At 48.3% G+C, this 26,786-nt stretch overlaps 1 protein-coding gene across 2 annotated transcripts in view; it reads left to right on the forward strand.

Annotated features, from left to right (window-relative positions):
- LOC138582676 (histidine--tRNA ligase, cytoplasmic-like) overlaps positions 1-26,786 on the forward strand; it is a 556,920-nt gene that overhangs the window by 479,780 nt on the left and 50,354 nt on the right. For both annotated transcript variants that reach the window (XM_069654214.1, XM_069654216.1), the window contains one exon: positions 4,386-4,498. In XM_069654214.1, coding sequence (XP_069510315.1) covers positions 4,386-4,445 — 60 coding nt within the window. In that variant the 3' untranslated portion in view covers positions 4,446-4,498. The remainder of the gene's footprint in view (positions 1-4,385; positions 4,499-26,786) is intronic.

Here is a 26,786-nt window from a genome sequence, read left to right on the forward strand (position 1 = left end):
TTTCTTTACAGAGGATTCCCAGCCTGACGACAGGGAATATTCATGAGCATGTGAATCCACGCCAGACCCATGCTGGAGAACAACAGTTACAGGTAAGTAACTTGTTTCTACCGCCGCATTACTGCACAGCCGTACTACAGGTTTGGTGGTGAGGTGGAGGATTTTCCTCCAGCAAAAAGCTAGAGGTTCTGCCACCTTACCGCCCTATGAACTACAGAAATGGGGACTTATACTAGCATCACTTGTAAATCCACGAGACCAAGTGGCAGTAACAGTTATTCCGTTTGGCGGTATTTCGGCAGATTTACCATCGAAATACAGTCAAACTTGTAAAGAGGCCAGAATCTGATACTTATTTTACATTCGGTGCTCTGGGCGTCCGCCTAGCAGAATTTTCAAGTCTGTCACAGTCATAAGGGTTTTTAAATGGCCCAGCACACTTCTTAAACAATGAATGTCCTTACCTTGGTCGTAGCTCCTGGTTTGTGTCGTCGGTCCTGTTCTGTCTCTTTATCTTTGTACTTGTCCTGGACTGTAGACAGAGGCAACCGTACAGGGGCCAGCCATGCATTGGACCCCTCTTGACCTAGGGTTCCTTTTCTGATACAGGTAGGTATTCTACCCTATGTCTTTGTACTACTTCTTATCATTTTCTCCCACCCCACGTAGATTCACAAAAGTTAGCAAAACATTGTAATTTTGGCTGATGGATGCTTTTGCAACTGCCATTAGGCTACAGCCACCTTTACTCTCAATTCTTTACTCAAGTATTGGCCCCTTCCAGTCTTTACGCAGAGGTTCTCAGTAGGCCTCCTAGTCTAACCTGCTTTCTCAAGCTGCCTTACCTTAAACGCTGGCTTACCTGGCACAGTCACCTCTTTATCTGTCTCCCTGTTACTACTTGGCCTTCTTGGCTTGGCCCACATACGTTCTCCTCTCCTGACTCTCCTTTCCATTTTTAGTGAACATATCACCACTATCTCTTTAAGATAGTGGTGATATTGGATAAGATTTATCTTATCCAAGACTTTGCTTTACTCTCTGCTGACGATGCTCTATCCTCCCTTTCCTCCTCTATCTCCTCTGCCCTTGACCAACTTCACCCTCTTTCTCTCTTCCGTCCTACCCGGAAGCATTCTCAACCCTGGCTTACTTCCCATCTCCTCTCTATGCAGCGCCTTCTCCGACGGTTGGAAAGACTCTGGATCAAAACCCCTTCACCTTCTAATCAAACCTCTTACTTCTCTTACCATGCACTATACAACTCTTGTCTTGCTGCGGCCAAATCCTCCTACTACTCTAACCTTCTCCAGTCCCAAGCCTACCACCCGAGCCGGATTTTTCAAACTCTCTCCCGTCTTCTCTCTCCTCCTACTCCTGATTCATCCAACTCCACACTTTCTCCTTCTGACTTTGCCAACTTCTTCTCCTCCAAAATCTTCACCCTTTGACAAAAAATCAACTCCTTCTCTGACTCCCCCTCTCCTCCTCCCCTCTCTCCTCCCTCTTCCTTCATGTCCATCTTCTCTCTGGTTTCCCTTTCAGAAGTCTCCTCCCTTCTATCCAAAGCCCACCCCACATCCGCCCCTTCTGACCCTCTCCCCTCCACTCTTATCCCCAAGATCTACCCTCTCCTTATCCCTTACCTTACCATTTTCTTCAACTCCTGCCTTTCCTCATCAACCTTTTCCTCTGCTTTCAAACATGCAACGATTATTCCTATTCTAAAGAAACCCTCTGCCGATCCACTTCTCACTGCTAACTACAGACCTATCTCTCTTCTACCTTTCCTTTCTAAGCTTCTTGAGCGCCTTGCCTACTCTCAGCTCTCATCTTTTGTCACTACTTCCTCTCTCCTTCCTCCCTTCCAATCTGGCTTCCGTCCCAAACATTCCACAGAAACTGCTCTCACCTCTATCCTTAACTCCCTCCTCTCTGCTCGACATGCCAAGCAATCCTCTATCCTTATTCTTCTTGATCTCTCTACAGCTTTCGACACTGTTGATCATCCACTTCTGCTCCACACTCTTTCTTCCTTCGGGTTTAAAGGCCCCGTTCTTAAATGGCTATCCTCTTACCTCTCTTCCCGTTCCTTCGCTGTATCATGGGGAGGCCAGACCTCTCCCTCCTTCCCTCTTATTTACAGCGTGCCTCAAGGTTCTGTACTTGGTCCTTTCCTCTTCTCTCTTTACACCTCCCTCATTGCCCCTGTTATCTCCTCCTTTGGCATCTCCCACCATTTCTATGCTGACGATACTCAACTCTTTCTCTCTTTCTCTTCCTTCTCTACTGACCTTCACCTTAAGCTCTCCTCCTGCCTCACTGCTATCAAGATCTGGATGTCCTCCCACTTTCTCTCTCCTTTCTCTCTATTAATACCGATAAAACTGAAGTCCTTTTCTTCCCCTCTAATTCTCCTCCCCCTCCATCTCCTCCCCCTCCATCTCCTCCCCCCAATCTCCCATTCTCTCCCCAAGCCCGTAATTTAGGCGTTCTCTTTGACTCCTCCAACTTCTCACAACACATTTCACTCACCTCTCGCTCCTGCCGATTTCACCTCTACAATATTCGCAAAATCCGTCCCTCCCTCACATTCCACGCCACCAAACTTCTAATTTCCTCTCATCTTTTCCCGCCTCTTCTACTGCTCTTCTCTACTCTTTGGACTTCCCACATCTCATCTTGCCCCTCTTAAATCCATATACCACTCTGCTGTTCGCACACTTTGTCTCCTTGCCTCCCGTGACTCCATCTCTTCCTCGCTCTCTTACCTGGGCTGGCTTCCATTCCAGATAAAATTTTACTTTCTCTGCCTTGTTTTCAAATCCCTCCATGGTCTTGCTCCTCCGTTTCTCTCCTCCCTTCTCTCCTTCTACTCCCCCCCCGTTCCCTTCGTTCTTCTGACCATTTCCTTCTCACTGTACCTCCATCCCCCTGCGCTTCCTCCCGTTTCTGCTCCTTCCAACTCCTTGCACCTCTGCACTGGAACTCACTCCCTCTCACAATCTGCTCTACCACGACCTTCACCTCATTTCACACTACCCTTAATTCCCTCCTCCTCCATTCTCCTCCTTGAACATTCCCCCCCTCTGCCCTCTCCACTTCTCCTCCCCCCCTTCTCCCTTCATCCATTTCTCTCCCCCCTCCCCGGCTCCTCCTCTCTATCCCTTCTATTTTCCCTCGTCCAATCCACCCCCACACCCCGCGACTCCTATTCCCACTCGCCATTTCCCCCCCTTCAGTTAATTGCTCTTTGCACAGTTTTGTCTAATGTTTCATAATGTAATTTTGCTCTCACTGTTATTTTGTTGTTGTCTTCTAAATAAATTAATCAATCAATCAAAATGCAGTCCTAATACCTACTAACTCTAGGAGCCTTATGACGCTTTTTATACAGATGCTGAAAGTGATTGTGCCCATGAGTAATCTGATTCGTTTTCCCATGAGGGTTCTGCTTCGTGATAGTTCTCTCTCTTCTCTCTCTATAGCTAATGTTTCCACCTCCTTAACAATTGTATGGTCAGTTATTTCCCTTGTTGGTAGGGGTTGTGCGGGTTTACCAGCAGGTATAGGACTGTGCCTACAGTCTAAGCTTATAAGAGCCCACATCCGCCATGTTAAGATCTGGCAGCGCCATCTTGACTCCGCAGAGACCCAGTGCTCATCTTCCCTGTTCTCTGTGATTGCATGAGTGTCTTCATGCGGAGAGTGGCCATTCGCTTCATGTGTGTCTCCTGACGGCTGAATGTTTCCAGTTTGGCTGCGGGTTTTGTATTTATGGTAGCTTGCACAGCAGACATGCTCTGCTGACTTGCTTCTGTTCCGTGCAAGAACAGCTGGATGGTAAGTATAATATCCAAGCACCCACTTATTCTGGGAATGTCAAACAGGGGCTGTGGGGCTGATTTCCTCAGGATGTTTACGTTTGTGGGAGTGTGTGTCTGTCAGTTTGTGTGTGTGTGAGTCATGAGCTCAGACGCCTGGGCTTACTCTCCTTTCTCACAAGGTATATTTCCCCCTGATTGCTACAGTATTTTACTATCAACTTGGACTGGTTCTGTACTCCAAAATCACCCAGGGAAAGACTGGGGGAGCTCTGACAGATCACTCTTAGACCCCCTGCAGGTGCTGCGTTATGTAATGGGTGGCATTATCTGACCCCTGATAGGTGACATCCAGGTGATCTCATCACTACCTACAAAGTTCTAAGAACAACAGTAGAACGTGCAGACAGCTATTAGGCTATCATGCTGCATCTCCATATTCCACCTAATTTTAATGCACAGCAGTCATTAGTTCATCACTTAACAAGATATCCATTAGATTGCACAGGTTGAGATAGAATGGTGTGACTGATTGTCTGTTGCATACTTTCTTTTTTGCAGGTCAATATTCCGAGAGGAAATCTTATTGAAGAAATCAAGAAAAGATTAGCCCTCTCCTAGTGCACTGCCAAGTCAAATGATCTTCACACCGAATATGTTTCTGTATGAATAAGGTGCGTTTCTTTTTCCATTCTGTTGGTTTTCCAATTGTTCCCATGAAATCTCTGCCAGGTCCTTTCTACAATTCCTGATGGATCGTTGCTCAACCTGGAACCTATTCTTAACTTCTTCCCCAGAAGGTCATATTTCATTTTAAGATCCTGTAACTATCTGAACCTATTTCTGGATCCTTTTAATTATTTATGATGCGCTATATGTGTATTTGATGCTGTCCAAGTCCTATGAGAGACCTGAAGATTGCGTCTGTATCCTGTGACCACTGTATGTATAACAATATAAGTTAATATAAGGGCGCCTGGCGGTGTCCTGATATACCCAGGGGGGTGCATATAGAAATATCACAAGAATCAGGATGAGAGATCCTACAAGCAGAAAGTGTGATTCTGAACATATTCATTTATTTCAAGAACACCTGTTTAATTTTTAGTTGATTTACACGACTTTTGATAAGCACGAAAGCGAATGACAACGGACAGGTATAATTATATACAGTGGAAATACAAGGTAAGCATCAACCTCTATGATGTTGAGGTAAGAACTCCACCCCAGGGCACAGACATATATGACAGTCAGAGAGACCTAAACTTAAACAAAGTGCACCCAGGACAGAAAATGGTCCGGGGTGTAGTTAACACAGGGTGTACACAACAATATCTACAGGACATACACAAAGAAGGGTTTTTGCAGTTGTGTCACGGGGGATCGACACAGGTGTGTTTCGGCCGGCCATGGGAGGCTGGATTGTAGCCTGTCTTGGTGTGGCCTTCATCAGGATTGGCACCAGTAGTGGTGTTGTCCGTATTATCTGTGGGTGAGATAAGGCTTGTGAGGATCTCGGGATGTAGTTTTGTAATTTATGAATTAATAAATAATGGCTTAGTGGAGCCGTGGTGATCAGAATACAGCTTACCTGCTGCTGAGATAGCAGGGGGCTGTATGTGGACAATCCTTGGATAGTTGCTGGATTGTAGGTACAGAAATGCACTTTGGTGAGCCGTGGGTTCCTGATGTCTAGATTGGGTCAGGATTCCGGGGGCTTGATGAGGGCCTGGATAGGTCCCTGATCTGTAGAAAAGATATGGACCATAAGGGGTATGGCATAAAGCTCCTATCTAGGGTGATGGTGTTCGTGACCCTGGTTGATCTCTTGTAGAGAACTGTAGAAAAAAGTAGACACGGTGGTAAGTGCTAGGCGCCATTATATTAACTTAATTTAGCACAACCCGTGGTTATAGGGCTATTTAACTCTCGAGAGTATACACTAGACCTTTACTCTCTGATACTTATCAATATGGACAAAGTAAACATCTTGTCCTACACTGACGAGTACTTTCACAAACTACTGGGCACGACATCCGCCATAGGATCAATTGCACAAGGTGCAAATAAAGATGAACTAGACATCATACATCGGAAGAGAAAAAAACTCATACGTACATAGATGCATGGAACCTTCATGCTTGAATACCTCAAGGCCGGGATAATACCGGAAGGACCATAAGTCAAAAACATTCCCCGGGTATTCACGGACAACCCCAAATTTAAAATAAACTTCAGTGGGGTCGGCAACAAATGCAGCCGAGATTGGATTATTCTCATAATTGACACCGCCCAGGAAGTATGCAAGAAACAAGGAGAAGATCTGGCTGCTCTGGAGAAAAAATTTGCAGAAGATTCAACCATACAAGACGCAAAAAAGAAACTAGAAAAACTAGATGAGGAAATAGTGAAATTACAACAACACACAGTAGATCGCAAGGTACAAAAATTCAGGAAGGATCTCACGAACTATGCCGAGGAAGAAACATACCCATACCTGAAAGAGACTTACTATAGCGATTTACAGCAGCAACAACAAACAAACTACGACAGACGCAATCGTGTCGTAAATTTCTCTGGAAGCTCAGGGTCTTCTAGCAGAAGCTTCCCCCAGTTCACCGAGCGGTAGCGGGATGACTGGACCATCAGCTCCACACCCTTTTTTTCAGAGGAGGGCCAACGGGGCAGACCGAAGAAACGCCCACAACAAACGGGCCAATACATGAGGACACGCCAATGGTACTCCAATCAGCCTTAACATCTATCCCCATTTTTTATTTGTCATCAAGAACATTGAATCAAGCAGAACAGACTCTCCTCGAAAGAGGGTTATCTTTTGTTCCGGCAACGAAAGCAGACCAATTCAGAACAGAGGCTGAACTCAGAAGATTCTTTCGCACTCTGAGATTAAAATACTTTTTCGAAGTATACTTACCTGAAATACAGAACTCGGAAAACACCATCGTCCAAGAACCTGACGAATCATCAGACAATGTGACGGGCTTAAAACCCAAGTCCAACTTCACCCCACCCCCCACCCCCATACCATCCCAGGTGAGTTCGACACTTTCGAGAAAATAGTCATGAAAACTATTACCAGCGGACCGGAACAGAAAAACTTCTACCAGGACAATTTGAACAAAGAAGAAAGACAATCCCTCAGTGACCTGAATGCGGATAAAACCATAACCATAAAACCAGCCGACAAAGGCGGTGGGATCGTGGTCATGAACACCAAAGAATATAACAAGCAGTGCCAGCGTCTTCTAGATGACAGCACATCGTACAAAAAACTAACCAGAGACCCCACGCAACGCCTACAAGAGGAAATCAGCAGTCTCACCAAACACGCTGAAGAAGAAGGGTGGATCTGCCCTGATGAACACATTTTTCTCAACAAAATGCACCTCCGTATATCAGCCTTCTACATCTTGCCTAAAATACATAAACATGCAACTAAACCACCTGGACGACCCATTGTCTCGGTGTGTGACTTCCTACTGGAACCTATATCACTATATACGGACTACTTTATGAAACCTTTCATTGTCAAAATGCCATCTTACATCAAGGATAGTACAGAAACCATCAAGATCCAATTTGACCACTGACTCCATCCTAGTCACTATGGATGTTGAGGCCTTATACACCTCTATCCCTCAACAAGATGGATTACTAGCACTGGCAACCTGCCTTGAGAAAAGGACAGATGTTACAACTACTCCAACCAATTTCATTTTGGAATGCATCCGCATAGCCATGGGAGAAAACCTTTTCCTTTTTGGACAACAGCTATATCAAAAGATGAAAGGCGTCAGCATGGGGGCCACATTCGCTCCAGACGTGGCAAACCTCTACATGGCCCAGTATGAGGATGATAACATCTAACAGGACAACAACACATAAGGGCTCACATAAAAATATGGCGTTGTTACATCGACGACGTCTTCCTGTTTTGGCAAGGCAGCAAGGAATTACTGTTAGACTTTCATCATTGGCTGAACCTGCAAAATACCCACATCAAGTTCAATAGACTGGCATTTTCAAGCCATAAACTTCCTCGACCTGCACATCTACCGCTCTGGAGACTTATTGAAAACTGAACTTTACAGGAAACCCACTGACAGAAACAGTCTACTCCATTTTTCAGGCTACCATCCGCAAGGGTTGAGATACAATCTCCCCTATGGACAATTCCTTCGTATCCGCAGGAATTGCACGGACAAAGAAAAATTCGAACTACATGTCAAACAACTACAGACACGCCTAGGACAAAGAGGCTACCCGAAGAAATCAATCAAAATGACCAAGAAAAGAGTGGCGAACACAGACCGATCCATCTGCCTCACCCCAAGAAACAAAGACCTCATAGACAGGACCGTCTGTGTACCACTTTCAACCCAGTGAGTAACTTCATCAAGACATCAATCAAGAAACACTGGCACCTGATTAAAAACAAGGGCAGTTTGGCAAAAGAAAAACCTATTCGCCTTCAGAAAAAACAAAAACCTAAGAGACACTTTGAGCCATACCTTTCTGGAACCCACAAAGACTCCAGCAACATCATGGAACTTGCCACCAGTCGTGGGACATTACAGCTGCGGCCGATGGGTCACCTGCCGCTACACAACCAACAGCAAAACCTTCACCCATAAGGATTTCACATGGAACATGAACAACCATACCAACTGCGAAAGTAGATATGTCATCTACGTCATCAAATGCCTGTGCGACATGATATACATCGGCAAAACCATCAGACCCGTCAAACAGAGGATCAATGAACATAGATCGTGCATCAGGAATCTAGTACAAGACAAACCTTTAGTTGAACATTTCAGCAGAAAAGGCCACACGCACAAGCAATGCACCTGGACTGTGTTGCAGCAACTACAGCCACAAAACGTGGTGGCAACATGGATTTGGCCCTCATTAAATTGGAACAAAAGTGGGTCGACAAACTGGACTCCGTCCGCCACGGCCTTAACATCACTGTGGAATGGAAACACTTCTGGGAGTGAACTCCACCCACACGTGTGGAACATTGTCCTTGTTTGCTACCTTTTTCAAACAACATCCGAGGAGCCCGCTGCTCGAGCTCCCCCTCCTCTCTCTGACCTCATCCACTCATTGGGTAGTAATATGTTCCTTGACTATTTAGTCACTATGTTCCTTTACAATTCGCTTCTAATGAAAGACCTGTCATGCTATATCAGCTAAACATGCATTCACAGGTATTCACCACCCAGCAATACCGTGTGCCAAATGTCAACACTAAATATGTCAATGTTTTCATGATGTATTAACCTAGGACACATGCATTGTGCTTTCTAAGTAACACACGACCGACAATGTGCGTGTCTAACAGTTTGTTTATCCAATTATATGTACTAGGCTAAACTAGCATTGTGAACGTTTTTTGAAATTGCTGCAGACAAATGTACTGTGGGGGCACATAAGCCCCGTTTTTCCTTTTTTAAACGCTGATTTTGTAATTACATTAGTCCTTCACCAGTATCTGAATTGGTCACATGCCGTATATGTCTTATTATCACACAACACACAACTGCAAGTTACGAATAGTGTTCACCACCATTACATAACCTTGCTATTCATCGCATGCCATCAGACGCACTAATGAGACCACATTTCCCATGATTCTGAGGGTTCCGAGTAGTCCTAACTCGCCCAGGCGACCGCTTTTACTTTCCTTTCGCGGCCCGCTCCCCATTGGGTGTTGTCTCATTTTAGCCATGTGGACCATCTTGATTGGTCTGAACATACACACCCCAGTGCCATTGGCCAACGCTTCACACGGGGACTACTTTATTGCCATGCTAGTTTTACCCCATGTCACAGCAACCATTACTGCTGTGGATCTCCCGGTGACGCACGCATTTTTGGATCGCGGTAAGTTTTTTAAACCTAGCATGCATGTGTCTCCACGCATTTTTTCGAATTTAGAAGCCACTGCTCATTTGACCTGATCGACACGCCTCACAAATGTCGGTTTAGATAGCAACGTTACTATGTATCTTAACACCTGCACCAAGTTGCCATCTCGAGGCACGCTCGTTAGAGGGACTCGTCTAGTGTTTTCTCACACTGCGATTGAATCACGACTCAGCCCCCCCAGATAAATAGCGCACTGTTTACTAGCCACAGATCCATTCTTGCACTAGAATGAAAATGGACAATCGGGTCCAGTCTATCCACGACCTGGATAAACCAACTAAAAATTAAACATGTGTTCTTGAAATAAATGTATATGTTCAGAACCACACTTTCTGCTTGTAGGATCTCTCATCCTGATTCTTGTGATATTTCTATATGTATAACAACATATGTACGTGTAACAGTTTCAAACATGTATCCATTGAATTACCGATGTACTGCATGCAGCAGCTATGCCAATATTACATACTTAGTAGTATGGCACGGTTAGAATATCTGCCTTGAGGTTTTGGGAGGATAAATAAGTGGGCCAAGTATGCCTTCATCACCTAATGGAGCTAGTGATACTGTCTCTCTCAGTGTGATGAAATAGAGGTTTTCTCCTAGGCCGCTGAACACAGCCTGGATACAGAGTTCAGGGTCTATTTTCCTGCTGCCGATGGCTACATATTACTAGGATTTAAAAACATGCTCCCATTTACTGCACTACATCTTACCAGCATCACCAACACTGATCATTCAGTCCCATTTCTCATCAAGTGGCCAAGCAGGTGGACATTATGCCTCCTCCTCCTCCTCCTTCCCTCTTTCCCTTTGTGTTCCCCACATTTGCTTTTACACCTCTAACTCTTGGTTCTGGCTCTTCGGTCAGTCAGCTCAGCACCCACAGATTATCCTTCTTGATTTTAAAATAGAAATTGGAAGATTAGCAAGAAGCAGAGACCATTTTATTACATTTCAATACAATACAAAAACCGGCAGCAGGTCCCCTTCTAAACTTCAGTCAGAAAACTAACCTTCTTGACACTCCAAATGGCAGACTTCCATAGTCTATTGAACTGATGATTAAACCTCTTATGACTGAGCTCACACGGCTGTGGAGGGCCTACTGGTCCTGGGAAGTCGCAGTCTACCACCTCAGATCTAATTGCAGCTAATCCGTCTTCACTTTCCTGGGTAGCTGTTGCATCCAGTCACATGATTTCTTGAAATGCCTGGACTATGAAGGCTACTTGCAGCCTTCCCCCAATTCTTGACATTTATACTTTTCCATCAGTCCCGTTTCTCACACAAACTACCTATTGTTATAGTCAGCACAGCCTCTCACCACCATGACTTTCAAGCAGTGTCAGCACTGTTCATCGTGCCAGCAGCCATAACAGTTTGGGCCTCATACTGTTCCAGCAGCCCTAATGGATGAGGCCTCATAATATTGACTGTTACCGCCTCGGTTCCTTTAAGTTTAATGTACATGCTAAATGGGATGATAGAAACATAAAAAGGAGGAATAGTTTTACATGTCACCAATTCCACCCTTTTCTTTTTATGTCTATCTATCTTTATTCAAAGAAACGGCATGATATTAGTGTCACAGGAACCAGGTCAACAAAGACCTTTATTAATCCCATAAAACAACCATTAGGCATTTATCTCCATTGCAGCATCAAACACTTGCAGTTGACTGTTAGTTTCAATGCTTTCATCGTGAAAGTAGAAGACTTGGATCCCTGGGTCTCGCACCTGCTTAGCAGCAGTATAAACATTAAATGACTCTTTTAGAAGAATATCTGCAGCAACAAAAAAACCACAATAACCAGTATAATATACAATAGGATTATGGCAGCTCCCAAGGAATAAAATAATGTATCTGTAATGCCTTCCTTAACTGTACACCGTTCATCTGAAGGTGTCCACATTATGGCTTTGACAAGGTTCCCACTTTCCGATTCTATGGTGCCTATCGGTTATTATCCTAAAACAGTTTGAGTCACCTCTGCAGCACTTTTTCCACATAGCAGGACCAGACAGATGGCTGTCAAGATAGCAACTACAGTTCCCAAGTCCCCCTCCTCCTTAACCCCAAGCAGTCAGGCCACCCCGGGTTTTAAACAAGATCGGAGAAGGATGAAGACGGCATCTCCCATAATCCTCCTAATCCCCTTTAAGGAAAACACCTACCAGACAAGGAGACCAGACTCATTATTGCAGGAACAGGAGAGACTTCAGGAGAGGCTTCAGGGTAAGTTGGCCAAGCTACAGAGGGGTGTTCCAAAACCTGGGAAAGACAACCTTGGGGAACCGCCTGCCCTGATATCTAAAAGGGGAGCAAGTGTTCCTCCTTCCCCTTTGAAAACACAGGAGAAACATTACATTTCCCTTACTCTCCAGGGCATTGTTTGGGTACAGACCAACTGGGGAAAACGTGACGGCACCAAAGGCAGCATCAGCAGGAGAGAACTTTCTGCAAGCTGTGATGGATCTGATGGTGTCATCACTCCTTTTCCAGCAGTAACCTACCCATATGTGGCCAAGGGAGGGAAGGCACCCGCTACCTGATCCCGACCCTGTGGCAGGCTATATGAGGGAGGATCACATAGGGGGAGACAACGTCCGGGAAAGTTTAATGGAATCATCGGTAGAGACATGGTATCCCCCTTTTTCTTTTGATGCTATCCCACCCATAACCAATGCCTTAATGGTGTATTGTTTGTGAACGGTCAGTACTGCGAGGCGGACAACTGCTTGCAGTTTTCTCAAGATTAAACATTTTACTAAAAGAAAAGGTTTGCAAATAAAGCCTTGCTTGCCCTACTCTTTCAGGGAATTCCCTTTCTAGTCTAAAGGCTAAGGGAACAACTCCTAACATAGATAAACTGGCCCTCACTTTAAACAACAACACACTCAAAGAATAATCATAAAACAACATAAGACAACAAACAAGAATTGAACAATATCTTGATGACCTTCACCTGTCCTGGGTAGATCCCATTCCCAGGGTTTTAAAGTCAAATTCAAAATGTTCAAAGGAAAAGAAAAGTCTTGAACCAGTTCCTGTCATTTCCAAGTCAAAACAAAAGTTCATCAAACAAAAATCCACTGGTAACAATTCTCTGGTTTTGGTTGAAAAGATCCCCTTCTAATTCCAGTCAAGAAAATAGCACCAATGGTAATCCTGGATATCTTCTCTTAGAATTTCTTCATCTACAACTTTACAATTAGTTAAGACCTCTGCAGTACATTCTGTATCATTTTCAGGATGATTCTCTTTGGGTTGCTGCTTCACTCTTAACAACCACCCTTCTATTATTGTTACTATGAGAACAGTTACCTTTGTCCCACAGTATGCCACTACTCCAAACCACTTCAATGTGCGACATCCACTGACAGTTTTATATACCACCACAGTTCAGGTATTTCTGCTTGAGTTTTATATTTCAGAATTATTAGGCATGTAATGACAAGACCACATCAACCTCTACAGGTAGGCAAGGCACTCTTCCCTTCAAGGACTACCAAAAGGGGGCAGCCTCTCTGCCTCTTGTGAGAAACCAGAAGGTGTCTCACTTGCTAGTCCCTGGGGATCTGTCATCCAGGTGGCCAGGACACGGCCATCGCTTTTGGATCCAGTTCCTGGGGGTGAACCAGTGCGGGAGGATCACCTGGATGGGGGGGGGGGGGGTCTTTGGGGCGTGGGAGACCGAATGGTGAGATGTGGTTTTCCCTTCCCGGTAACACCTATTCCCCAGGATACTTAGGAAGTTAACCTCCTCCCCTTTTCCGACATGAACACTTTCTCATGGACATCCCACTGTGAGAGTAAATGGACTAACACCTGAGCCGTATACCTGACATGTTCCAACACAAAGGTCAGAGTCAGGCAGTTAATGATAATTACACACACCTGACTTCTATCACACTTCCCCACATGGATAAAAGGCGGAGCACGAAAGCACACTCTAAGCAAGGGAAAACACAAGAGGAAGCAGCAGTTCCAAGATGACAGTTTAATACGAGGAGAAAGACGGCAAGACTAGAGAGGGTTGCAAGGAGGGAAGTGCCCTTGACCTTTTCAGAGGGAAACCACTACTTTCATGCGCCCTCGAGAATAAGAAACATACGACTCATAATTAAAGCTGAAGAAAAGTACATGGTGTGTCGAAGGTACCTGGGGCTCTCCTGCGTCAATAGCCAAGGTGTGGAGGAGCAGTTGCCACAGTGGTACTGTCCTTGGCTCCTACAACAAAGCAGCGCCAGTAAAGTCAGTCGGGGAGACTGATAGCAGACAGGTCTGTGTTAGAACCAAGGTTGCAAGCGGAAACTTTGTATGACGCAATCTGAAGAAACAGTGTGTGAAACGTATATGATGAGCGACGTGAATATAATTGAACATCCAAGGAGTGACTGAACTTTTGAAGCCAAGATAGATACCATATACAGAGTGGTCCGGCACCAGGTGGGTGCCAATTCGAAGGTCTCTGTTGGTTATCCAACTGAGAGGTGGCAAATGTGAAATGTTAATCGTGAAATCGAAGTGGTCCTGCAACGGGTCAAGCTAAATCCTGTGCACAATCGAAAGTCTTAGATAGCTAATACGAACTACAATTGGACCGAGCACGGCTGAGGGAGACTGGTTGTGTAAGAGGAAGGATCTGAGCCCAGCTGAGGGTGGTCCGGGGTGAAACGTGAGTCACCCAAGAAAGGATATTCTATTAACATTGGTGAGGGGGATCCAGGGTGAAGAGTGAATCACCTAACTTGAGTGCTTGCAAGAGGAAAGGAACTTTTCGTTTGTTTTGGTATATCACACCCTCTGCATCAAGAGACTTTGATAACTTAGAGACTTGGGCACAGAAGGCCCTGATGCTGGTAATGGAACTGTGTCCTCATGCCGCAAAAGCCTGAGAGTGTGCTATGCTCGAGTGAACCGTCTTGTAACGTGCTGAAAACATGGGGAAGGGAGGCCAACGGCTTGAACATCCTCACATATAATTTTGTGAACACTTCTTTCTTTTTCATGAACATTACCCTACACTATTTGTATTAAGCAGCAAGGATTGGCAATCGTTGGGGGGGGCGTGGCTAAGGAGCCATTGGATAAGACGTGTCTCCCGGTGATCCGTAAACATCCTGCTGTATGCTAACTCTGAAACTGGTGCACTTGAGGTACGAACAGCACGTCTGCTGTGGCAATATGTGTGGAGTATAATGGTAATACACTTCTGAAGATCCTAGGTGTAATACTATAGTTACGGCCATATAGGCTGTGGAAGAATCCCATGAGAAATACCTAAAATGGCGCCTGTAGAGGAACAAAGGACAGGGCTGGGAGTCACATTTAAAACGGAGCGGGTCCGCACTGTGAAGAACTCGTAAGACACAGCCGATTGCTATAGCCAATGCATGAGCATAGGCGACGGCAGCCTTCTGGGCTTTTGTGGACCTGACCCCTATGTGAGTCGGAGACAAAGTGAGCAGGACGCGGTTTGGCGCCTCAGCAAAGCAGCACTCATTGCATGAGAACAGACTGAGCCCCTGTAGTGCGGTGTAGAGGATCGAAAACCCGCAACCAGCCGGAACGGGCACCCAGATAGGAGTCAGGGGCCCAGCAAGAGACTGTAGATACGGATGTGTGCATCACATTATACAGTGCAGGAGATGGCACGTTCAACAAAACACTAACAAACGGGCGGTGCGGACTACCGTGCTGTGCCGTCTGTGAAAGCAACTAGTTACTCAGTCAAGGACGGGGCCGCGAGTGCCAGGAGATTCTCAGGGAGGCTGGACCTGGATTGGGGGGTGTTGGGGGGCGAAGGAGCTGTGAAACAAGCCTCAGGCCATACGGTGATCGGGGCTGAGTCGCACTGCTGTGAGCCTGAATGTTCAGACACTGGGAGGTAAACAACTGGATAACATCAACGGCAGCAAAGTTGAAAGGGAAACATTGTATCAGCTCAAGAACAACGCTGCCTAAGGTGAGACACAATTCATGGTGTTTCCTGACGAAATAACACGGATGGAGCCAGAGCCCAATTAACTCGTAAACATTGCAGCCGCCGACAGCTAGGGCAGCACGTAGCAGAGTGCAATATTGATGGATACATTGGCTAGGAATCTACTTGGTAAAAAAGACAGTGTTTCGAGGCCCGGCATAGAAGGGTGTAAAATTGCGGTCCAGACCCGAATTGGAGTCGCATCAAGCACGTCTCAAATACAAAGCCCGGCGCCGTCCGAGCAGCCCCACTCGCAGCCCTGTGGAGGGGTGGGGGCACTTTATCACTGTAAAGGCTGACAAACTGTAGGCCCATAGAAGAGCTACAGGTGGCGAGCACAGGACTATAGGAAGCAACACGCGGCTCGAATAATGTTATAAAGGCAGAGAACGGAGGGGCAAATAGTCTGCAGCCCGTCCCAGATTTCGGGAACAAGGAGCATTGGTAGCTATCAACATCTTCGTGCAGATCCGACCACTAGAAGTGTAATTACGGCATAAAAGGCAACGACCGCGGATTGCAGTGATGTGTGAGAAAATGGCGGCTGGCCCCACGCTTAGAACAAAGGATCAGACCGCCCTGTGCAGAAACTGGTTTGTAGCGCAGGCTTCATAGACGGTGCCTTCCGCCTTCATCAACTGCGGCACACACCGTGGGACTGGTGACATGCCATGCAAAACTGAAGCAGATGGCACCAGGAGAAGACGCAAGCAGGGTTTCAGATGAAACCCCAGCACAAGAAGATACATGCTAATGGAACAACATACAGCAACGCAGAAAAGTGCCCGTGTGAGAGGACTTGCGCGGGGTATTCAATGAAACCCTGCAGGTCGAACATCCTTGTGTTGAGGTGCAGAAGTCTATACGCCCAGACCAAGTAACTGCGCCAGGGTGACAGAGACCGCTGTAGCTGACCAGTGGACCCTGCAGCTTATGCTGGACACAACAAGGGCAGGGAATATTGCACCAACAGAAAGGAAGCAGCAATAACACAGCAAAGACAGACGGAGTGAGCTTGCGCCGGGGAGGAAGCGGAACGGGCAAGCAACACATCCACTGCTGGGAACCCATCGGGCAATTCGGAAACCAGACCTGCACGACAAGAGAAACCACAGCAGGGCAGCCCTGGGAGGGGCCCGCAGAAAATGAGGGATTCCCTGCCCCCTGGAGAATAGATCTAGAGGCACCACAGCTCCAGGAACAAGACACCCAGCCTTGGCATAACGTTAGAACGCCCGAACTCCAGTTACACACATGATTACCCCAACGGTTCATGACAGTGATACAGGGGGCCAGCAAATCTCTGCTGTGCACTTGGGGGTCAGTGTGCTCCAGGTGTTTAGAGCCCGTATGAGCCCAGGCACCAAGATGACAACCAAACTTCCCAAGTCCAAAGGGAATCAGTCCACATTGGAGGACTTCACGAAAACCCTGCAACTGACTGAGGGCAGCTAGACCTAAAGACAAAAACCCACAGGTGGACACGACCCCAACGCACAATGACCGGCAGATCCTGGATGCAATCGCGGACTTAAAGGCGACGTGGGAGAGCAAGCTGGAGGAAGCCACAGCTGAACTCAAAGCCGCGCTGGAGCTCAAAGTGGGCGCAGTACAGGAGGAAGTCAATCTACTCAGACAGGATGTACAGAAGATCACAGAACGCACAAATGAGCTGGAAAATGAAGTGACCACAAACACGACGGCCCGAGCATCTCATGCCTCGGAGATCCACATACTGAAGCAACAGGTCAGCAATCTAGAGAACAGAGCGGAGGAAGCTGAAGGGTGCGCCCGGAGGAACAATGTACGCATAGTAGGCCTAACCCGACGGACTGCGTTGAAAACATGTTGCTGCAGGAAATTGGAGGCAGGGCCCTTACTCGAGGATTTGCGGTGGGAAGAGCACATAGAGCGCTCACAAGGAGACCTCCCCCAGGAACCCCACCCCCCCCCCCCCAACAAAGCCCATCATTGCCAAGAAATTTAATTATCAAGACAGGGAAAAGATCCTGGAACACTACCGGAAAGGGGGCACTATACAAAGGGCATCCGCGACCATCTCGGCATATCCTGACTACACACTTCAAGTGCAGGGACGGCGACTGAATTATGGGGCAGTGAAGAGGAGTTTGCGAGATGCGGACCTGCGATATATGCTGATGTACCCAGCTAAACTGAAAGTGTTCCATAGAAACAAAGCTCTGTTTTTTGAGACTCCGGAAGATGCAACAGAGTGGCTGGATGCCCAAAATTGTCCTGAGGGAGCGGACAGTCGGAAAGAGGATGGTACGGACAAGTGAAGCCTGATCCAGAGAACGAGGTGCTATATATATTGTGACAAAAACGCATTTTTAAATCTGTATATATTGTGACTTTGGGACTTGAATATAAAATAGAGTAGGATTGTGTTTAAATTAAGGGTCGACGTATTGAGAATATAACACAGAAGGTGCATAACATAATGTGGCAGATATCAGGAGCCGCGAAGGTTGCATTCTTATACCCAAATAGATAGGATAGTTTGGTTGCCGGTAGGGTGGCAACCCCCTGCTGTGTCCTAGTATCGGCATTGCCGAAGAGGTACTAAATGCGGGTAGGCCTGAGATCCAGGGATGGAGCTGGGCATCAGTTGTGGTTGTGGAGGGAGGAGGGGGATGTTGGGGTGTTAGTAGAAGAGGGAGGGAATGTTGGGAGCTGGGAAGTATGTTGGGGCTGGGAAAGTAGTGGGGATGGGGGAGGCTGGGGAAGTTGGGGCACAAGGGAGGGAGGGTTTAAAGTTGGGGAAAGAGCCTACAGACATGAGCAATGGCCTACAAGTAAAACCTGCAGACATACACAAGGAGGGACGGAAAGGTATAGGACCATGGGGGGCCTCAAAGTACTAACTTGGAACGTTAGGGTGCTCAATAGTTACTTGAAAAGGAATAAGGTTATGATGTACCTGCGCAGACAGAAAATAGACATAGCCCTGATATAAGAGACACACCTTATGAAAGGGAAATTAGAGGTTATCCGTTAGAAATGGAAGGGGACGGTGGTTGGCGCGACAAATTCAGCTTACGCTAGAGGGGTGATTATCTGGGTGGCGCTGCATGTCCCGTTCCAGTTATTACAATCTACAGTGGAAGCAGAGGGGAGGATGGTCGCAGTAAGATTGTTGGTGGAAAATAAAGAGATATTTATCGTAAATACTTACGCCCCAAACCAGGACACAGTGGCATATTTTAGGACCCTGTATACCAAACTGAGTATGTACTTGGGGGGAGGCAGTGATTTGGGGGTGAGACTTTAACTGCATACTAAACCAGAGAGTAGACAGATCGGATAATAAAATAGACAGACCCCCCCCCCCCAGCTGCTAGGGCACTGCAGTCGTTGCTAACGGACTTCAGGTTTGAGGACGCTTGGAGGATGCGCCACCTGCAAGACAGACAGTACTCACACTATTCGGCCCCACAAAAGGTGCATACTAGGCTAGATTACATGTTTGTTACGCAAGAGCTGATGGCAGAAATAGTACAGATAGAATACAAGGCAAGGGTCTTGTCTAAGACCACTCGCCGCTGGCCCTTACATGGCAATACAGACCTCCAAGAGCAAGGAGACCGAGCCGAGGCATTAAAAGATATAATGTTCAGGGAGGACTTGAGAGAAGAAATAGTAAGTTACTTTGAGACCAATACTGGCAGTGTCGAGTCGGCGGTACGCTGTGGGAAGCCTTTAAAGTGGTAGTGAGAGGGATAGCCATAGCTAAGACTAAAGGACTGCAAGGAGGGATACAAACAGAACTACAGGAAGCAGAAAGGGAGCTGGAGGAAATGATGAAAAGCGAAGGCAATACTGAAGAGGATACCGAAAACATAAGCAGGCTGCAGTACACTGGGACAGACTGTGCAATTTAAACTATAAGAGATATGTAGAAAGACAACATGCGGGAGGAGACAAACCAGGAAGGGTGCTAGCATGGTTATATTAAAGTGAGACCCCAAGACCAACAATCAGGGCAATAGAGAAGGAGCATGGGCATGTAGTGGATACCCAAGAGGGCGTGAACAGAGAATTCTTAGAATACTATCAACAACTGTATGGGGATCAAGGGGGGAGTGACCACAGGGACATAAAGGAAACACTTGAAGATATAGGTGTGCCACAAATTAGTGCGGAAGAGCGAGAGGACTTAGACGCCCCGATTACCCTGGAAGAATTAGAGGAGGTGGTGGTGCAGCTACCCACTTGCAAGACTCTGGGGGCCGACGGACTCCGTAGTGAATTTTATAAAATTTACATAAAGGAGGTGCTCCCCCCACTTTTAGATATGTTAAATGAGGCATACGAAATAGGAAGATTGCCAGAGTCCTTGAGAGAGGCGATCATTATACCGCTCCCTAAACCCAATAAGCCTGGCAAAGATTGCGGATCATTCAGACCGTTGTCCATGCTTAACCAAGATAGTAAAATGCTTACGGCGGTAATGGCAAACAGAATGAAACGGATTATTCACAAACTAATACACCCCAACCAGACCGGGTACATCACACATAGAAATATAACTAACAATCTCAGGCGACTACATCGAGTTATAGAACACACAAAAGGGGAAACTTCAGAAATTGCAATTGTATCGCTGGATGCCATAAAAGCATTTGACTCAGTTAAATGGCCATGACTGATAGCAGCCCTGTCCAGTTATGGGATAGGACCTGCGTATCTTAAATGCGTCAAATTGCTGTACAGCGCACCACTGGCCAGGGTAAAAACGGGAGCGATAATATCGGAAAGGTGGCAATTTAGCAGGGGTACCAGACAAGGATGCCCATGGTCCCCCATGCTGTATATTTTAGCATTAGAGCCTCTGGCGACATACCTAAAGCAACAGTATGACATGATAGGGATAAACATAAATGGAGAACCGCACTTGATTTCCTTGTACGCTGACGATATGCTGTTGTATTTACAATACCCTGAAGAAAACCTCCAATATGTGCTTTAAGTAATGGAACGATTTGCGGCGCTGTCTGGCATAGCGGTGAACCCCAGAAAATCATGTATATTCCCTATGGGTAGATATGGTGGAATTCCACAAGAGAAATTGCCAGTTTGAGGGGATTGGGTCCTCCGACGTATTCCATATCTATGACAGGTAATCACCACAGCTGTGCTGCTTCGGAAACTTTTTTCGGCGTCTGCGTCGATGATGTCGATGCGCCGTCGTCGAGAACCTCCTCTGACGTCATCCGATGTGATAAGTAGGACGCACGACGCCCGTAGCCTCAGTTCCGTTTTTTCCGCGAACTTGTTGCTTCGTGAATCTCGGTTACGCCTCGACTCTTTGGAGTTCTGTTCTTCTCGGTTCTTCGAACCTGTTCGCTTTTGTGAGAAAATCCTTTGTAAGAAGATGTCTTCTACTTCGTCTTCGACCCCGCATCCGGGCTTCAAGAAGTGCGGGGAGTGTGGGTCCAAGATGTCGGTGACGGACTCGCACGACGCCTGCCTCTGGTGCCTCGGGGAGGCCCACGACATTGATGACTGTATCGACTGCCAGTCGCTCACGTCCAAAGCCTTACAGGAACGTAAGAAGAAGTTGTCGGTAGGTCGGGTGTCCAAGCCCCGGAAGTCGAAGTCTGCGGGGCTTTCGACGGATGATTCGAGAGGTGACTCTCTGCGTCGTCGTCGGAAGTCTCGTGGGTCTCCTTCTAGGAGTCGGTCTCGCCACTCCTCGGCCTCTTCGAGGCATTCTCGGAAGCGCCGACAGCGGTCGTCTTCCAGGTCCTCTTCTGAGGACTCTGCCCGGCACGTCGCTTACCCCACCAGCCGTGCGACGCCAGAGGAATGGGCTTCCTTCGGGAAGAAAATGCTGGCGATTCTCGAGTCGCAGGGTACTAAACCGTCCGCGCCCCCGAGTGGGGTCGGCCGTGAGAGGTCGAGAGACACCGCTCGCTAGAGTGGTCGGCACGAGTCACGGGAGAGGTCCCGTTCGGACAAGTGGACTCGTTCTCGACGTACCCGTTCCAGGTCCCGGTCCTCGACGCGTTGGAGACCGTGTGCACCTGTGATGTCTTCGAGGAAGACATCGACGCCTGAGGCGTTGAGGGCGTCGACAGGCTTTCTCGAGGCTCCGGCTCCGAGGAAGTCGTCGAAGCCGTCGACGCTCAGGTCGTCGAAGGACACGCTCGGAGTTCCGGCTTCAAGGACTGTGTCGACGCCGTCGATGCTGGCGGCGCTGCATCTGACGTCAACGCCGATTTACTCGACGTCGACGCTGATCCTCTCGCCGGCGATGCCTGTTCTCTCGACGCCAGCGCCGATTCACTCGACGCCCTCGAGGCCGGGGTGTCAGAGGTACCCCGTGGCACGGGGGAACCCCCTAGAAAGGCTCTGGTTAAGAGCAAGCACTCTCGGGTGCCTTCTTTTCACCACCTGGAATATATTTCGGAGGTGGATGAGGATTCTGATGGCCTGGTTCCTAGTCAGGTTCCAGATGAGATGGTCTTGGGCCATAGCCAATTTGACGATTTGATAGAGTCACTGCATGATGCCAGTGGACTGGACACCTCTCCGGAGGTGGAGTTTTGTAGGCCTGAGCCTGGCTCTCATGCCGATTCCTCGTACCGGCGCCTTATGGCTAGGGTCTCCGAGTACTTGGGATGGTCTGCTCCCCCAGGGGAGTTTGTGCAGGATGATCTCACGGACATCCTTGATGTTGGTCCCCCAACTGACCCGGTACTGCCGTTTAATATGGCTCTACAGAGAAGGGTGGCGGCGGCTTGGACTGCTCCGGAGAGTCTCCAGGCGGTGGGCAGGTCCTTGTCGCGAAAATACCGTCCAGCCAGTAGCGACCCCTGCTACTTGACCAGGCACCCCACTCTGGAGAGTTTGGTGGTGCAGGCGGCCACGTCCCCGGCAAAGCAGGCGTCGTACCCTACCATCCCTCCTGATAGGGACGACAAGCGTTTTGATGGCTGGGCGAAGAAAGTGTTTTCTTCGGGTGGTATGGCGCTTCAGGCGGCCAACTCCATATGTGCCTTGTCTCGTTATACACACTCTGTGGAACTGTGTTGCGTTAGCGGCTGAACATATTCCCAAAGGGGACGAATGGGATGGTTTCCTTGCTATGGTCCAGGATGGTAAGGATGCCATGTGTGAGTGCGTTCAATCGGGTTTGGACATGGCTGAATGCGTCAGCAGGTCCATGGCAGCGAGCACCGTGATACGCAGGTTTGCGTGGTTGCGGTTTGCTCCTGATGTGCAGTCCCGGCTCCTCAACATGCCCTTTGACGGTGAACACCTTTTTGGCAGCAAGGCTGACGAGAGCCTTGAGAGGTTGCAGACCTCCAAAGCTGCAGCGAAGTCGTTGGGTGCTGTAGTTCGCCAGCCTCTGCCTTTTCGTCCTAGGGGACAGCAATGGAGGGGTGGTTCCTTTCGCTGTTACTCGTCCTTCAGTAAAGCGAGAGGAGCTAGCAGTAAAAGAGGCCAACGCAGGGGTACCAGAGGTGGACGACAGGGTACCCGTGGTGCCAAGGCCGCTCGGGCAGTTGCCTCTTTGCCATCAGGTAACGCCGCAGCCACTACCACTCAGTCATGAGGCCATGTCCCATGGTTCGCCGGTTGGGGGAAGGCTGGCGCAACATCTTGTAGAGTGGCGTGCCATTACTACAGATGTGTGGGTTCTGGAGATCATAACCCACGGCTACTGTCTTCCCTTTCGGCAGAGGCCTCACGACAATCCACCAGGGAACCTCTCTTTGAAGAGTCCGGATCCGCACCTTGCGCAGGAAATTCAAGCCCTGCTGGAGAAAGGCGCCATAGAACTGGTGCCTGTAGCGGAGAGGAACAAGGGATGGTGTTCCCCTTATTTTTTGATTTCGAAGAACGACGGGGGATTGAGACCCATCATGGACTTGCGCGGTTTAAACAAACTCCTCAGGAAGGACAAGTTCAAGATGGTTACTCTCTCTCAAGTCCTCCAGGCCCTGCAGCTTCAGGACTGGTTATTGTCTCTCGACCTCAAGGATGCTTACTTCCATGTGCCGATCCATCCCAAGCACAAGAAGTACCTGAGGTTCGCGGTTGGGACTCGCACTTTCAGTTTCGGGTCCTGCCGTTCGGATTGACCTCCGCCCCGAGGGTTTTCACCAAGCTCATGGTGGTGGTGGCAGCGCATCTCGGGCAAGGGGGGATTCACGTCTACCCCTACCTGGACGATTGGTTGATCAGTGGGAGCTCTCCCGAGCAAGTCCTGGATCATCTGTCCGTCACCTGCCACTCCCTTCACAGGCTGGGCTTCTCCCTCAATTTAAAGAAGTCCCATTTGACGCCAACACAGCGGCTCCAGTACATCGGAGCAGTGCTCGACACTTCCCTGGGGCAGTGTTTTCCTCCCCAGGTGAGGGCTCTTCACATTCAGCAGATGGTACACAAGTTTCAGCATGCCCAGACGCTCCCAGCGTTCGAGTTCTTGAGGTTGCTCGGCCTCATGGCATCCTGCATTCTTCTGGTGCCAGAGGCTCGCCTGCGGATGAGATCTTTGCAGTGGGCACTCAAGATGCAATGGTCGCAGTCCTCCAGCAGGATGTCGGACCCGGTTCATGTGCCGCCCTCGGTCGCCCAGGACCTTCTGTGGTGGGCCGTCGAAGGCAACTTGATGAAGGGGGCTCCGTTTTGGCTTCCCTGGCCGGAGGTGATGATTGTGACGGATGCGTCCCTCACGGGATGGGGAGCTCATGCGATCGAGCTGACAGTCGGCGGTCGTTGGTCTCCGTCGGAGTCCAGACTCCATATCAATCTGTTGGAGCTGAGGGCCGTCAGGCTAGCCCTGAAGGCTTTTCTGCCGACTGTGCAAGGAAAGAATGTCCTTATCCTGACGGACAACACAGTGGCCATGCACTACCTCAACAAAAAGGGGGGGCAGGGTCACTTCCTCTGTGCAGGGAGGCGATGCAGCTCGAGTTCTGGGCCATCCAGCAGGAAGTTTCGATCTCGGCAGTTCATCTGGCCGGAGACGAAAACGTGACGGCGGACGCTCTGAGCAGGCAGAGCACGATCTCTCACAAGTGGGAGTTGGCTCAGGAGATTCTCGTGGAGATCTTCGCCCTTTGGGGGACCCCTCAAGTGGATCTCTTCGCCTCCAGTGTCAACCGGAAGTGCGAGAGGTTCTGCTCGCGGGAATTTCCTCCAAAAGGAGCCTTAGGAGACTCGTTCGTGGTGGAGTGGTCATTCCCACTGCTGTACGCGTTTCCTCCAGTCCCCGTCATCCCGCAAGTGCTGCGGAGGTTACGGAAGTTCGGTTCCCGGATGATCCTCATTGCTCCGGCGTGGGCTCGGAGGATGTGGTACCCGGACCTTCTCGACTTGTCCATCTGTCCTCCACGCCATCTTCCCTACCGAGACGATCTGCTCTCACGGGAGTGGGGTCAGGTTCTCCATCCAGAGGTCAGATCCCTCAACCTTCACGCTTGGGTTCTGAAAGGCTGAGGTATAAGGATTGGGACCTCCCTGAAGACGTGATGGAGGTGTTGCTCTCGGCCCGACGGCCAGCAACAAAGTCTTTGTACCGTTGGCGTAAGTTCTGCGACTGGTGCAGAGTTCAGAATATGGATCCTTTTGCATGTGACATCCCCATGGTTCTGTCCTTTTTACTTTCTTTGGCCCACAGGGGCTTGCAAGTGGGTACCATTAAAGGTTACCTGGCGGCGCTGTCCATCTTTAAGTGCTCGTCTGAAGAGTGTTCCTACTTTAAAATCCCTTTAATTTCACAGTTTCTGAAAGGGCTCACTAATGTGTTCCCTCCGTCACCTTTCCTGGTGCCCGGTTGGAATTTAAACCTTGTTCTTAAGTTTCTTATGGTTGCTCCGTTTGAGCCTTTACATTCTTGCCCTTTGAGGCTTTTAACTCTGAAAACTGTGTTTTTAGTTGCGGTTACTTCCGCTCGCAGAGTGAGTGAGTTACAGGCACTTTCAGTTCAGCCACCCTTCACTGTATTTCACAAGGACAGTGTTGTCCTTAGAGTTCGTCCTTCTTTTCTTCCGAAGGTGGTTTCGGAATTTCATTTGAGCCAGAAGGTTGTTCTTCCGGCGTTCTATCCCCCTCCAGATCCTGGTAAGGAAGAGGAGAGGCACCATAGGCTTGATCCTAGGAGAGCTTTAAGGTTTTATGTTTCACGCATGTCCCGGGTCAGAGTGGACGATCATCTCTTTATTGGTTACGCTGGAAAGCGTTTGGGACAAGCTGTGACGAAACAGACTGTCTCGCTAGATTATTTTGGCCATCTCGGAGTGTTACCGCTTGGCGGGTAAAGACCCGCCGGCTGGCTTGCGGGCCCATTCTACCAGGGGTATGGCTGCATCTACTGCCCTGCAGAGGGGTGTTCCTATTCGCAACATCTGTGATGCAGCCACCTGGTCTTCAGTACATACATTTGTATGTCACTATTCCCTCGATTCCATCCGAGGACAGGATCTGGCCTTTGGAAAGGCGGTCCTTTGCTCTGCTATTTGATTGGCAATTCTAAATTTTGATTCTAAATTCTTTCCCTCCTCCTTGCTCTGGTACTGCTTTGGGAGTCTGTCATAGATATGGAATACATCGGAGGACCCAATCCCCTTGAAGAACAAGTTACTTTCTTACCTGGTAATGTTCTTTCGATGGGATGGTCCGACGACGTATTCCATATCGCTCCCTCCCTCCCTACCTTCCCCGCTGCAGAATTTCTAATGCGATTGCAGCTTACGTTCCGCAAGGCTTTGTGTCTGACTGGTAGTAGACTAATGTCAGACGTTCTGGGGGAAAAAACTACAACTGAGGCTACGGGCGTCGTGCGTCCTACTTATCACATCGGAGGGCGTCGGAGGAGGTCCTCGACGACGGCGCATCAACGTCATCGACACAGGACGCAGACGCCGAAAAAAGTTTCCGAAGCAGCACAGCTGTGGTGATTACCTGTCATAGATATGGAATACGTCGTCGGACCATCCCATCGAAAGAACGTTACCAGGTAAGAAAGTAACTTGTTCTCCTACAA

This window comes from Ambystoma mexicanum, chromosome 3q (assembly GCF_040938575.1).
Source record: "Ambystoma mexicanum isolate Mex_15411 chromosome 3q, UKY_AmexF1_1, whole genome shotgun sequence".
NCBI classification, from domain to species: Eukaryota; Metazoa; Chordata; class Amphibia; order Caudata; family Ambystomatidae; genus Ambystoma; species Ambystoma mexicanum.